A 15,299-nucleotide genomic window follows, 5' to 3' on the forward strand; every position below is an offset into this window, starting at 1 on the left:
GTGCCGGGGTGGAGGTTGGGGGTTGGGGGGGGTCCGTGCTGGGGTGGAGGTTGGGGGTTGGGGGGGGTCCGTGCTGGGGTGGAGGTTGGGGGGGGGGGGGTCCGTGCTGGGGTGGAGGTTGGGGGTTGGGGGGGGTCCGTGTCGGGGTGGAGGTTGGGGGTTGGGGGGGTCCGTGCTGGGGTGGGGGTTGGGGAGGGGGTCCGTGCCGGGGTGGAGGTTGGGGGGGGGTCCGTGCCGGGGTGGAGGTTGGGGGTTGGGGGGGGGTCCGTGCTGGGGTGGAGGTTGGGGAGGGGGTCCGTGCTGGGGTGGAGGTTGGGGGTTGGGGGGGGTCCGTGCCGGGGTGGAGGTTGGGGGTTGGGGGGGGTCCGTGCTGGGGTGGAGGTTGGGGAGGGGGTCCGTGCCGAGGAGGGTGATAGAAGGGCAAATGAGTTGGTCCACCTGGCCAGGTGCCAGCCTCCAACAGTTGGACCCATGCGGTCCATGCCACCTGGCTGGGGGGAGGAGGGGATATGGGCAATGATGACATGTCGTCGTACCCCTCCCCCCCCACCAGGCCGTCATGTTTTCAGATCATCCACCGATGTTGGCCGCCGTGGTGGCAGCCGCTCATGTCTATGTTGCCCTGGATGAGAAGGAGGAGGAGGAGGAGGAGGAGGAGCGTGCCAGAGAGGCGGCGCAGGCTGCCGCAGAGGGGCAGGCGGCAGCCGCCCAGGCTGGAGGGACACCTGACCGACAGGACGAGGAGGGGGAGGAGGACGTCGCGGCCCCACGGCAACGGAGGCACCCAAGGGCGCCCCGTGTGTACCGGCCCCGGCAGTCATACCAGGACCTCACGGACCGGGAATGCAGGAGGAGACCCCGGATGAGCCGGGAAACCGTGGCACACATCTGCCACCTGCTGGCACACCTGTCACCGCGTGGCACTGGCGGGGGACACCCTCTCCCCGTGTCCGTCAAGGTTACGGTGGCCCTGAACTTTTATGCAACGGGGTCATTCCAGGCACCGAGTGGGGACCTGTCCGGCATATCGCAGACATCGGTGCACCGGTGCATCCGGGCAGTGACAGATGCCCTTTATGCCATGGCGCACCGCTACATCCGCTTCCCCGTGGACCGGGCCAGCCAAGATGCCCGGGCCGTGGGCTTCTCTGCCGTGGCCGGGTTCCCCATGGTCCAGGGCGCGATCGATGGGATGCACGTCGCCGTGCGGCCACCTGCAGATAACAGGGCCGTGTTCACTAATAGGAAGGGGACCTATTCGATGAACGTACAGGTGGTCTGCGACCACCGCATGATGATCCTGCACGTCTGCGCCCGTCACCCAGGCAGTGTACACGACTCATTCGCGTTGTCGCGGTCATCCATCCCCGGCATGTACGAGGGACGCCATCCCCGGCTGAGGGGCTGGTTGCTGGGCGACAGGGGCTACCCATTGCGATCGTGGCTGATGACGCCTATACGGAGGCCACGCAATGAGGCGGAGAACCGCTACAATGATGCCCATGTAGCGACAAGGGGAGTGATCGAGCGGTGCTTTGGCGTGCTGAAGATGCGTTTCAGGTGCCTGGACCTCTCTGGGGGCGCCCTCCAGTATCGGTCAGATAGGGTCGGCCGCATCATTGTGGTGTGCTGCGTCCTGCACAACATAGCCCAGCAGAGGGGCGATGTGCCGCAGGCAGAGGAGGGCGGAGTGGAGGAGCAGCAGGAAGAGGCACAGTCCTCCCCAGATGAGGGGGATGGGGGCAATGGTCAGGGCAGACGGGGTAGACACAGGCGGGTGGCTGTCCACCGTTACCGGCTGGCCCAGCGGGCACGGGACCGACTGATAGACGCCCGCTTCACTGACTAGATGGGCGTGGGAATCGGGTAGTATGGCCACAGACCGCACACCATGGCAACAGCGGACCACCCACACCCCCCACCCATCCACCCACCCAGCACCCTCACCCCCCTCCCCAACGCCACCCACCCCACCCGCATGCACACCCCCCCCATTGCCGATCCACCGGCGGCACAACGGGCCGGGCTCACACAGTTGCGGGTGGACGCGTGTCTATCGCAGGCCATGGAGGATGATGACAACCCGCCCTGCGATGAGCTCCTGGCTCGACATCGTTGGACTATGTCTGACCCATGGCCACAGTACCACCATCCACCCGGACCATCCCTGCATGCGGCTGTGACACTGCAGCGCACGGTCCCGTCCTCTGCCCGGGGGATGTTGATGGCGGCCCAGGGAGAAGGGGGCAGACTCACCTGGGGCTGAGGTAAGACCACCCCTCACACACACACTTGCGCTCAACGTACATGACACCCCCGCACACTTTGGACAGAGCACAAAGGCAGCTTCGGTAGGTGTAACATTGACTTTAATAACCAAAGGAGTTCATGCACGTGCCCTAGCCCCTAAAACTCATCTGTGCCCTGCACCCGTGCCAACTTACTCAGTGTCTAATTGTTTGGCCTTACGGGCCCTTTGACTACGTCTACGTGGTTCCCCAGACGGTACAGCAGAACTGGAGGTGGACTCCTGTGATTCCTGCCCTCTGACACTGGATCCCTTTGGCGGCCGTTTCCTGGGGCGTCCTGGCCTAGATGGGCCAGGCTGCGGCCCGGGCAACTGGGATGGCGAGCTGCCAGCCTGTCCTGCCCGTTGCCCACCCGATGCACCTGGGACGGAAGGGGGGGGTGGGGAGTCCGAGGTGTCGCGGTGTACCGGGACCTCCCCTACAGAGGGAGCCGGGACGGACCACACCACCTCCTCCTCCCTCGGGGTGCCCGATGGCCCCAGGCCTCTACATGGGTGGGGGATGCGAACGGACTGGACATCCGACGCCCCCCCGACATCTGGCGCTGCCAGTCCTGGAGGTCCGTGCTGGTATCGACAGGGGTCTGCAGGTTTGCAGCCATGGAGCCCAGGGTGTTGGCAAACCCTGTCTGTGACAGTGCGACGCCGGCTCGCACATGGCCACTGGCGCCGATGCCCTCAGCGATGGCCTGCTGAGATTGGGCCATGGCCTGCAGAGACTGGGCCATGGCCTGCTGAGACTGGGCCATGGCCTGCTGAGACTGGGCCATGGCCTGCTGAGACTGGGCTATGGCGTTGAGCGCCTCTGCAATCTGGCGCTGGCACTGGCTCATGGCCTCCTGTGAGAGGGCAGCCATTTCCTGGGCCACAGACGCCGCCTGCACGGAAGGCCCCAGGCCTCGCAAACCGTTCCCCATGTCTGACACCGTCGCAACCATTGCCTCCACCGCGGACGCCACCCGTGCGGTGTCAGCCTGGGTGGCACGCATGACCGGCACCACTCCCAGCTCCTGGACGCGGGTGGACTCCTCCACCTGCGACCGCAAGCCGCCCGTCACCCTCTTCGCTCGTCTCCGGGTCGGTGGTTGCATCGGATCTATGTGTGGGTGTGGTAACTGCAGGAACCCAGGATCCATCTGGGTGGCAGATGTTCGCTTGGCCTGGGCTGCCCTCCGACCGCCCGGTCCCTCTGCTGCTCCTACCTCCACCTGCTGTACCGGGACGGCTGTGTTGTGCGCACCATGAGTGTACCAGACCCCTCATCACTAAAGTGCCCAACCGTGGTGAGTGTTTCTGCGATGGTGGAGGGTGTTGGTGACAGCAGTGGCGTTGTGTCGTGCTCTTCGTCCCACTCTGACTCCATGGCACTTTGGGGTGGGGGTTCGTCTCCACCCATCCACTGAGTCACTGTCCGGTATTTCGTCTTCCCGGGTAGGGGTGTCCTGGGTAGTGCTGTCCCGGGTAGGGGTGTCCTGGGTAGTGGTGTCCTGGGTAGTGGTGTCCTGGGTAGTGGTGTCCTGGGTAGTGGTGTCCTGGCTCGGATGTGACGGGGGCCTGTGGCTGCCCCCTCATCGCTGGGTGGTCGCTCCCGCACGTGACGGGGGTGTCATCTCCCTGTTGCTCCAGGTCTCTCCGTCTCCCGTGGTGTGCGAGTGGCATCCTGCGGGCGTCGCAAGCTGGAGGGTCCGGGTCTCTCCGTCTCCCGTGGTCTCCGAGGGGCATCCTGCGGGCGTCGCATGCTGGAGGGTCCGGGTCTCTCCGTCTCCCGTGGTCTCCGAGGGGCATCCTGCGGGCGTCGCCTGCTGGAGGGTCCGGGTCTCTCCGTCTCCCGTGGTCTCCGAGGGGCATCCTGCGGGCGTCGCATGCTGGAGGGTCCGGGTCTCTCCGTCTCCCGTGGTATGCGAGGGGCATCCTGCGGGCGTCGCATGCTGGAGGGTCCGGGTCTCTCCGTCTCCCGTGGTCTCCGAGGGGCATCCTGCGGGCGTCGCATGCTGGAGGGTGCGGGTCTCTCCGTCTCCTGTGGTCTCCGAGGGGCATCCTGCGGGCGGTGTGCATCTGCGGGGATGGGTGCCTGGACGTTTGGTCCTGCGATACACAATGAAGCATGCATGGTTAGACATCAGGCAGTGATCAGGTGATACGGGGGAGGGGGGATATAGGGGAGGGGGGATATGGGGACGGGCTGTCGGTGGCTCACTTGCTGGTGGGCCCCCGACCTCTGCATCAGCAACCTCCCGGTCCTCAGGTCCGCCAGCCAGTTCCAGGGCCCTTTCCTCGTGTACGGTCAGTGGCCTCTCATCAGCGGGCCCTCCTCCAGTCCTCATGTTCCCTATTGTTGTGTGCGCGCTTCTCCTGTGGGGGGGGGGGAGGGGGGTGGTGGCAGGGGTAAAAGGCAACAGTGTTAGGCAGGTATATGAATGCACGCCATCGGTTGCGCGTGCATTGCAGAGGTTAAGGTTAGGGCTGGATTCACTTGGGGATATGGGGGAGGGGGGATATGGGGGAGGGGGGATATGAGGGAGGGGGGGATATGGGGGAGGGGGGATATGGGGGAGGGGGGTTATGGGGGATATGGGGAGGGGGGATATGGGGGAGGGGGGATATGGGGGATATGGGGGAGGGGGGATATGGGGGAGGGGAGATATGGGGGAGGGGGGATATGGGGGAGGGGGGATATGGGGGAGGGGGGATATGGGGGGGGGATATGGGGGAGGGGGGATATGGGGGAGGGGGGATATGGGGAGGGGGGATATGGGGGAGGGGGGATATGGGGAGGGGGGATATGGGGAGGGGGGATATGGGGGAGGGGGGATATGGGGGAGGGGGGATATGGGGAGGGGGATATGGGGGAGGGGGATATGGGGGAGGGGGATATGGGGGAGGGGGATATGGGGGAGGGGGATATGGGGGAGGGGGATATGGGGGAGGGGGATATGGGGGAGGGGGATATGGGGGAGGGGGATATGGGGGAGGGGGATATGGGGGAGAGGGGATATGGGGGAGAGGGGATATGGGGGAGAGGGGATATGGGGGAGGGGGGATATGGGGAGGGGGGATATGGGGAGGGGGGATATGGGGAGGGGGGATATGGGGAGGGGGGATATGGGGGATATGGGGAGGGGGGATATGGGGGATATGGGGAGGGGGGATATGGGGGATATGGGGGAGGGGGGATATGGGGGAGGGGGGATATGGGGGAGGGAGGATATGGGGGAGGGGGATATGGGGGATATGGGGGAGGGGGGATATGGGGGAGGGGGGATATGGGGGAGGGGGGATATGGGGGATATGGGGGAGGGGGGATATGGGGGAGGGGGGATATGGGGGAGGGGGGATATGGGGGAGGGGGGATATGGGGGAGGGGGGATATGGGGGAGGGGGGATATGGGGGAGGGGGGATATGGGGGATATGGGGGAGGGGGGATATGGGGAAGGGGGGATATGGGGGAGGGGGGATATGGGGGAGGGGGGATATGGGGGATATGGGGGAGGGGGGATATGGGGCAGGGGGATATGGGGGAGGGGGGATATGGGGGATATGGGGGAGGGGGGATATGGGGGAGGGGGGATATGGGGGAGGGGGGGATATGGGGGAGGGGGGATATGGGGGAGGGGGGATATGGGGGAGGGGGGATATGGGGGAGGGGGGATATGGGGGAGGGGGGATATGGGGGAGGGGGGATATGGGGGAGGGGGGATATGGGGGAGGGGGGATATGGGGGAGGGGGGATATGGGGGAGGGGGGATATGGGGGAGGGGGGATATGGGGGAGGGGGGATATGGGGGAGGGGGGATATGGGGGAGGGGGGATATGGGGGAGGGGGATATGGGGGAGGGGGATATGGGGGAGGGGGATATGGGGGAGGGGGGATATGGGGGAGGGGGGATATGGGGAGGGGGGATATGGGGGAGGGGGGATATGGGGGAGGGGGGATATGGGGGAGGGGGATATGGGGGAGGGGGATATGGGGGAGGGGGGATATGGGGGAGGGGGGATATGGGGGAGGGGGATATGGGGGAGGGGGGATATGGGGGAGGGGGGATATGGGGGAGGGGGGATATGGGGGAGGGGGATATGGGGGAGGGGGGATATGGGGGAGGGGGGATATGGGGGAGGGGGGATATGGGGGAGGGGGATATGGGGGAGGGGGATATGGGGGAGGGGGGATATGGGGGAGGGGGGATATGGGGGAGGGGGGATATGGGGGAGGGGGCATATGGGGGAGGGGGCATATGGGGGAGGGGGGATATGGGGGAGGGGGGATATGGGGGAGGGGGATATGGGGGAGGGGGGATATGGGGGAGGGGGATATGGGGGAGGGGGGATATGGGGGAGGGGGGATATGGGGGAGGGGGGATATGGGGGAGGGGGGATATGGGGGAGGGGGGATATGGGGGAGGGGGATATGGGGGAGGGGGGATATGGGGGAGGGCGGATATGGGGGAGGGCGGATATGGGGGAGGGCGGATATGGGGGAGGGCGGATATGGGGGAGGGCGGATATGGGGGAGGGCGGATATGGGGGAGGGCGGATATGGGGGAGGGCGGATATGGGGGAGGGGGGATATGGGGGAGGGGGGATATGGGGGAGGGGGGATATGGGGGAGGGGGGATATGGGGGAGGGGGGATATGGGGGAGGGGGGATATGGGGGAGGGGGGATATGGGGGAGGGGGGATATGGGGGAGGGGGGATATGGGGGAGGGGGGATATGGGGAGGGAGGGATATGGGGGAGGGGGGATATGGGGGAGGGGGGATATGGGGGAGGGGGGATATGGGGGAGGGGGGATATGGGGAGGGGGGATATGGGGAGGGGGGATATGGGGAGGGGGGATATGGGGGAGGGGGGATATGGGGGAGGGGGGGATATGGGGGAGGGGGGGATATGGGGGAGGGGGGGATATGGGGGAGGGGGGGATATGGGGGAGGGGGGGATATGGGGGGGGGGGGATATGGGGGAGGGGGGGATATGGGGTGGGGGGATATGGGGGGGCTCACCCTGCCTGCTCTGACGAGGTTGTTCACCTTCTTGTGGCACTGGGTGCTTGTCCGTGGTGTCAGGGCCACAGCGGTGACGGCCTCTGCCACTTCCCTCCACAGACGCCGGCTGTGGCGTGGGGCATCTCTGCGTCCGTGCCCGGGATACAGGGCGTCCCTCCTCTGCTCCACCGCGTCCAGGAGCGCCTCCACATCGCGTGACTCGAACCTCGGGGCTGAGCGACGGCCAGCCATCCAGTCGGGAGTTGCGGTCGGGTGTTCCGGTCGGGTGGGGGGGAGCTGCGCGGCCTTATGAGCCGTCACGCCGTGCAGCGCGTATGACGCTGCACGGCGTGAACCACTGCGCAAGCGCGGATCCCGTTACGTCGCTGCTAGTCCATTTCGGGCCGGAGACTATCGTCCCATTTTTATGACGTGACGCAAGTGGGATTTGCGCCGTTTTTTGCGCCGATCGGCGGACTTTCCGCCGATAACGGAGAATTTTGCCCTATATTCGGAAAATTGTGGTGCTAAATTATAATGCATTGTTATCGACTCAGTTTTCTATTTATACCAGGGGTTTGCAAAAAGAGAAAATTACATGCCAGGCATAAAATGTTCCAATATTATTTCTTGCTATATCTGTAATAATGATGCAATAATAAACATATATCTTTGTGAATGAGCATCATTAAGCAACAAATAAATAGAACCACAGAATTCTTGCAGCCATTTAGCCTATCGAGTCTGCAACAACCCTCTGAAAGAGCACCCTACCTCGGCCCACCACCCTGCCCTATCCCCATTACCCCATAATTCCATCTAACCTGCTTATCTTTGGACACTAAGGGGCAATCTTTTAGCGTGGCCAATACACCGAACCTGCACACCCTTCTTGCCTCCTTTGGACTGCGGGAGGAAACCGGAGTAACCGGAACCCACAGAAGCACAGGGAGAAAGTGCAAACTCAACACAGAGTCACCCAAGGCTGGAGCTGAACCAGGGTCCCTGGCACTGTGAAGTAACAGTGCTAACCACTGTGCCACCATGGCGTTCACATGGAGAACACTTCAGTACAAAAGCATCAACACACAATCAAATTGCATTTCAACAAGGCATAGGAAAAAGTAATTCTGAATGTACAGTTTAGCCTTGTGAGGTTAGACGAAAGTTATGAACAGCACAAGCAGGCGGAATGGTGGCGCAGTGGTTAGCACTGCTGCCTCACGGCACTGAGGACCCAGGTTCGATGCCGGCCCCGGGTCACTATTCCTGTGGAGTTTGCACATTCTCCCTGTGTCTGCGTGGGTCTCACCCCCACAACCCAAAGATGTGCAGGGTAGGTGGATTGGCCACGCTAAATTGCCCCTTAATTGGAAAAAAGAAAAAAAAATTAAAATAAATAAAAATAAACAGCACCAGTGTCACTCATGTAGTGTAGGACATCATTACTTTTGATATTTACTGTTGGTTAATTATTCCAGAAGAAATGCTTTACACTTAAATGTTGATGACACAATTCACTTCATTTTAGAGGATTAATTTTAACATATGAGTCCTAAAGAATTTATTGTCAGCCAAGGAGCCAGTAAAAGCTATCATGTCCAAACTAAAGTTGAGGATTTGGAAAGCTGACAGGAAATAGCTCAACTGCAATGGCAAATTCAGCTCACCTCTCACTGTACAAAGGACTATTTCAATAATGTAAAGGTATTGCTCTGACTTTTTTGTGAATTCTAGTATAACAGCACTGTAAATATTACTCATCCTGGAATTCATAGGGCCCACACTGCACTCCCCAAATCTGGAACTCATTTGAATCAAAATTTTTTACATATTTCACGTACTATTCACTTGGGAGTTAAAAATGTTCACTAGACCCATGAACAAAAATAGATTACTTTATTTTTGGGAGTTTTTAATCTTACATTTAGAGCTTAAAACCATATTTGGGTATGTATTTCAATAGGGCAAATAATTCAGGAGTAAATGAAAATAAATCCAATCACAGTATAGTTAGCCATTGACCTTTAAATTGTTTTGATATAAACAGTAGTATACTCAATTAACAGCAATCACTACAGATATATTGGTTATTGGTGCAAGTTTTAATATATTGCTATTTGTTTCTATTTTGTGCAATGCGATATGCCAAATTGACTTGTATATCTTCAAAGCTGCACCAAGGTGTCACACTATAGAAACAAAGTTCTTCAATTAAACTCTACACAAGAGGTTATATATGCCAGATCGTTGGACAGTGACCCTTGGAGAACTACAGTGGTGATTTTGCACCACATCCAAAAATAGCACAGGGTCAGTAGTTTTCTTCAATGTGCTATAAATATGATGTTTACATGTGCTTTGTGCTGTACTTTGCCTGGTTGCGCTATAAGTTTATATTGTCTCTTGGAGAAACAGATCACCATGTTGCAGTTGTGAGCTCAGGTCTGTAAATAGGTGCTAAGCATCAAAGTGAGGGAGCCATAGGATTTCACATACAATGTGGAAGCATTTCATTAGCTGAAATTGCTGCATTTTTAGAAATATTTTTTGTATTATTTTTAAAAAGGATTTGTTTTTCAATTTTCAATGACTGAAATGGAATCTGGTGGTGCCTGGCATAGCATATTGGCATAGCCAATTGATTAGCTGGACCAGTCAATTGTTTTTAAGGTATTATCACATATTTCTACAAATCAGCCTTGATTGAAGAGCAGTACGATAATGAGAATATTCAGACCAGTAGTTGCCTCACAGTGCCAGGGACCCAGGTTCAATTCTGGCCTTGACTGCCTGTGAGTTTATACGTTCTCCCCTTCTCTTGTGAGTTTCCTCTGGGTGCTCTGGTTTCCACCCACAGTCCAAAGATGGGCAGGTTAGGTGGATTTGCCATGCTAAATTTCCCCTTACTGTCCAACGATGGGCAGGTTAGGTGGAGTTACAGGGATAGAGGAGGGAATGGGCCTAGCCTTTTTCAGAGAGTCGGTACTACTTGATGGGTTGAATGGCCTCCTTCTGCACTTTAGGGATTCTATGATTCATAGTGTTCTTCTTTGCCAACACCATTTGTTGAGTGGAGGCATGGGGAGGGGGGTGTGGTAGCGTGATGGAGCAAAGACTGAGAATACAGCATCAACAGCACAGAAAGAGGCCAGTCAGCCAACTGGTCCGTGATGGTGTATATTCTCCACACCAACCTCCTCCCACCCTACTTCATCTAACCCTATGTGATTATCCTTCTAGTCCCTTCTTCCTTGTGTAATTATCTATCTTCCCCTTAAATACATCCGTAACCATTCACCTCAATTACACTATGTGCTAATAAGTTCCACATTCTAACCGCTCTTTGGGTAACAACATCAACAACTACTTGCATCATGCAGCAGTCATCACTAATAGATTAGAAAGGCACATTACCAAAGTCCTGCTGGAAGAATCATAGAATTTCACAGCACGGCCAGAGGCCCTTTGGCCCATCATTTCCACGCCGACCACCTCACTATTCTAATCCTATTTTCCAGCACTTGGTCCATAGCGTTGTATGCAATGGCATTTCCATCTAAATAAAGTTGTGAGAGTTCCCGCCTCCACCACCCTTTCAGGCAGTGAGTTCCAGGTTCCAAACACCCTCTGGGTGGAAAGGTTTTTCTGTCACATCTCCTCTAAATCTTCTGCCCATTACCTTAAATCTATGCCCTTAAATCTATGCCCCCGGTTATTGACCCCACCACTAAGGGAAAAAGTATCTTCCTATCCACCCTATCTGTCATAATTTTATACACCTCAATCAGGTCCCTTCTCTGCTCCTCCAAGGAAAAAAAAACCAGCCTGTCCAGTCTCTCGTGGAAGCTGAAACGATCCAGCCCAAGCAACATCCTGGTGAATCTTCTCTGCTCCCCTGCACCCTCTCCAGTGCTATGGCGTTCTTTCTATAGTGTGGTGACCAGAACTGTACACAGTACTCTTGGGGCCTAACCAGCATTTTATACAGCTCCAGCATAACCTCCCTGCTCTTATATTCCAGCATAACCTCCCTGCTCTTGTATAAGGTGTTAGTGATGTCACATCTGAAGTATTGTGTTCAGCTTTGGTCTCCTTACCTGAGAAAGGACACACTGACGCTGGAGGGTGTGCAGAGGAGATTCACTAGGTTAATCGTAGAGCTCAAGGGGTTGGATTACGAGGAGAGGTTGAGTAGACTGGGACTGTACTCGTTGGAATTTAGAAGAATGAGGGGCGATCTTATAGAAACATATAAAATTATGAAGGGAATAGATAGGATAGATGCGGGCAGGTTTTTTCCTCTGGTGGGGGAAAGCAGTACTAGGGGCATAGCCTCAAAATAAGGGGAAGTAGATTTCGGACTGAGTTTAGGAGGAACTTCTTCACCCAAAGTGTTGTGAATCTATGGAATTCCTTGCCCAATGAAGCAATTGAGGCTCCTTCATTAAATGTTTTTAAGATAAAGATAGATAGTTTTTTGAAGAATAAAGGGATTAAGGGTTATGGTGTTCGGGCCGGAAAGTGGAGCTGAGTCCACAAAAGATCAGCCATGATCTCATTGAATGGCAGAGCAGGCTCAAGGGGCCAGATGGCCTACTCCTGCTCCTAGTTCTTATGTTCTTATATTCAAAGCCTCAGTTAATAAAAGGCAAGCAACCCATAGGCCTTCTTTACTACTTTATCTATCTGTCCTGCTGTCTTCAAAGATCTATGAACATGCACACGACGGTCCCTTTGATCCTTGTACTTCCTAGGGTCCGACCACTCATTGTACATTCCCTTGCCTTGTTAGTCCTCCCAAAATGCATTACCTCACACTTTTCATGATTAAACACCATTAACCACTCTTTTGCACATCTTACCAGCCCATCTACACCATCCTGTAATCCAAGGCCTTGCTCCTCACTACTTACCACATCACCAATCTTTGTGTCATCTGGGAATTTTCTTATCATCCCTCCTACATTCGCGTCCAGATCATGAATGTGTACCACAAGGGACCCGGCATGGATACCTACGGAACACCATTGGACACAGGCTTCCAGTCACATAAACAACCTTCAACCATCACCCTCTACTTCACACCATTAATTTTGGATCCAGTTTGTCAAGTTGCCCTGAATCCAGTCTCTCTCGTGGGACCTTGCCAAAAGTCCACGAAGACTACATCAACCACACTACCCTCATCTACACATCCAGTCACCTCCTCAAAAAAATCAAATTTGTAAGACATGATCTCCCTTTGACAAATCCATGCCGACTATCTTTGATAGACTGGGAGCTTATGTCAAAACTCCGGACTCCAGAAAAACGGCATTGTGTCATGATGCATATTATCGATGATATGCATTTACTGACACGTCTTTACTGTTTCAGTTGTCCTGGTACTAAACAGAATGCGTTATCCAAGATATCCTGACGCATTTAAAACAATTACATAAACAGCACCGGGCCCATTGGTGCACTTTTTCAAGATTTCATATCCATGTTACTTACTAATAGTCACACATACCCTTCCTTGCTCGTCTTCAAAAACAGATTGGTGCACGTTGCAGGCAAAGAGCGAGGTCGGGAGGTCGTTGAAATCCGTTATCTCATCGAAGTCTTCCTGCGACAGGATGTGATCATTGGGATCGCGGATGCCTGCCGCCCGAAGAAGCAAAAAATCACCGGCAGCAGCTCTGTCGCTGAAACGTTTCAGGTCCCTCATCCCAGCAAACGGGTCGTCTCCTCTCATCCTGGAGAAAATACAAAATACACGATAAGTGCAGTCTTGCACCGACCGAGCAGTAAAATGACATCGCTTCAGTGGAAACATGACTATCTCAGACCCTTAGAAGAGAGATAAGAAATGACCACTCTGCAGCGGCACGCGCTTTATGTTATTCTTGGAAATGGTGTACTGTTTCCTATCTGCCAATATCGAAACGGCGAGACCGATACAAAAGATGCGAGAGCCTTCCGCAAACAATGTGTAAGCAGAAACTGACCATAATAAAAATAATAAATAACCCATATAAACGGTTTCACCAGTGACTGCGCCTCACACTTCATTCCAGATTGATTTCCTATACATTCTGATTTTACAAAAAAAAATCATTCGTTCCGGCTTTACCCCGAAAAATAGAAAACCAAATGAAAGTATTGGAGTGGGTGCAGGCAGCTTTAAGCACCATTGGGAATCTTTAGCAGTTCAGATGTGGAGCTGTCATTCCGGCGGCTGATGGGAATGAATTGCTGTCATCTCCACCTCCGGGGTCCTGTTCTCCTTCATCACCTCCAGCAGCACTGAGCTCGAGTTCAGCAGCATTCTCACATTGCAGCAGCAGCACTCACTCTCTCTCTGATATGTAACACAATCTCCTCAAGTCTCCGTACCTTGTCTGCGTGTCCCAACTCTCCGTATCTCTCTCTCCGACTATCACCTTACCTCTCAATCAGCCCAGCCCGGCCCGGCCCGGCCTGCCAGCTGGGGGGCGGGCGTGGGGCGGGGGCACGAGGCCCATTGATACATTCCACAGCGGCCGCCCGAGCATCCAATCCATTGTAGCAGCGCGCCGGCTCGCGCTGATCGACAGGCGACTCGGCCAATCGCCTCTCGCATGTCCGTGCGCCGCCGCTCCGGACCCAGGGCCAACCAAAGCAGAGAGATAACAGAGGAGGGTGGGGCTGGGCTCAGGAGGGAGTCTAAGGGGCCGGCGCTATCTGCTGGCTCCTCACGATCAGCTGGGGGGGGGAATCCAAATGTTGCCTATTTTAAAAAAATCTTTCACCAGATGTCGGTGTCCTTGGCTATGGCAACGTTTGTTGCCTATCCTAATTGCCCTTGAGAAGGTGGTGGTGAGCTGCCTTCTTCAACCATTGCAGGCCCAGTACTGGTGCAGATGTACAAACAGTACTGATAGGAAAGGAGTTCCAGGATTTTGATCCAGCAACGGTGACATAACTCTGATACAGTCCCAAATCAGGACTGCGTGTGACTTGCAGGTGGTGTTTCATACCTCTGCTATCCTTTTCTTCTAGGAGGTAAAAGTCGTGGGTTTAGATGGTGCGTTTGAAGGAACATTGATGAGTTAGTGCAGTGCATCTTATCATAGAATCCCTACAGTGCAGAAGGAGGCCATTTGGCCCATTGATTCTGCACCGACCCTCTGAAAGAGCACACCACCTTGGCCACCACCCACCCTTTCCCTGTAACCTAACCTTTGAACACAATGGGGCAATTTAGCATGGCCGATTCACCTCTCCTGCACATCTTTAGACCGTGGGAGGAAACAGGAGCACCCGGAGGAAACCCACGCCGACACAGGGAGAACGTGCAAACTCCACACAGACCATTGCCCCAGGTCAGAATTGAACCCGGGACCCTGGTGCTGTGAGGCAGCAGTACTAACCACTGTGCCATCTTGTAGATGTTACACCCTGCATTGCATAGTGGTGGGGAGAGTGAATGTTTAAGATGGTGGATGAGATGCTGATCAGGCAAACAGCATTGTCCTAGAGTCGAGCTTCTTGATTGTTGTTTGAGCTGTATTCATGCAAGCAATTGAAAAGCGTTCCATAGCGTTCCTGGCTAGTTCTTTGGACGTGGTGGGCATGCTTTGAGCAGTCAGGAAGTGAGTCACATACCTCTGAAACCTCTCAGTCTATGACCTACTATAGTCACAATTCTTAAATGGCTGGTCCAATTCAGTTTCTGGTCAATGGTAGCCTCCAGAATATTGATAGCAGGGGATTCAGCTATTGAATGTTAATCGGAGATGGTGAGATTCTCTGTTGTTGGAGATAGTTATTGCCTGGTACATGTGGCCTAAATGTTTCTTGTCCAGATCTTGCTGCATATGGACATGGATTGCTTCAATATCTGAGGAGCCGCGAATGATGCTGAATGTTGTGCAATCATCGGCAAACATCCCCTCTTCTGACCCTATGGTGGAGTGAAGGTCATTGATTAAGTAGCTGAAGATGGTTGGGCCTAGGAACTCCTACAGTGATGTCCTGGAACTAA

At 55.6% G+C, this 15,299-nt stretch overlaps 1 protein-coding gene across 5 annotated transcripts in view; it reads right to left on the reverse strand.

Annotated features, from left to right (window-relative positions):
* Nucleotides 1–13,820, reverse strand: part of rcan2 (regulator of calcineurin 2) — a 644,130-nt gene extending 630,310 nt beyond the window's left edge. For 2 of the 5 annotated variants that reach the window (XM_072499092.1, XM_072499096.1), the window contains exons 1-2: nucleotides 13,670–13,787; nucleotides 12,804–13,029 (exon numbers count right to left, since the gene is read on the reverse strand). In XM_072499092.1, coding sequence (XP_072355193.1) covers nucleotides 12,804–13,028 — 225 coding nt within the window. In that variant the 5' untranslated portion in view covers nucleotide 13,029; nucleotides 13,670–13,787. Of the gene's footprint in view, nucleotides 1–12,803; nucleotides 13,030–13,406; nucleotides 13,425–13,464; nucleotides 13,607–13,669 lie in introns of those variants that run through there. The other 3 variants (XM_072499093.1, XM_072499094.1, XM_072499095.1) reach the window with 3 other exon arrangements.
* Between the last annotated feature and the right edge of the window lie 1,479 nt (nucleotides 13,821–15,299).

Source organism: Scyliorhinus torazame, chromosome 4 (assembly GCF_047496885.1).
Source record: "Scyliorhinus torazame isolate Kashiwa2021f chromosome 4, sScyTor2.1, whole genome shotgun sequence".
Taxonomy (NCBI): Eukaryota; Metazoa; Chordata; class Chondrichthyes; order Carcharhiniformes; family Scyliorhinidae; genus Scyliorhinus; species Scyliorhinus torazame.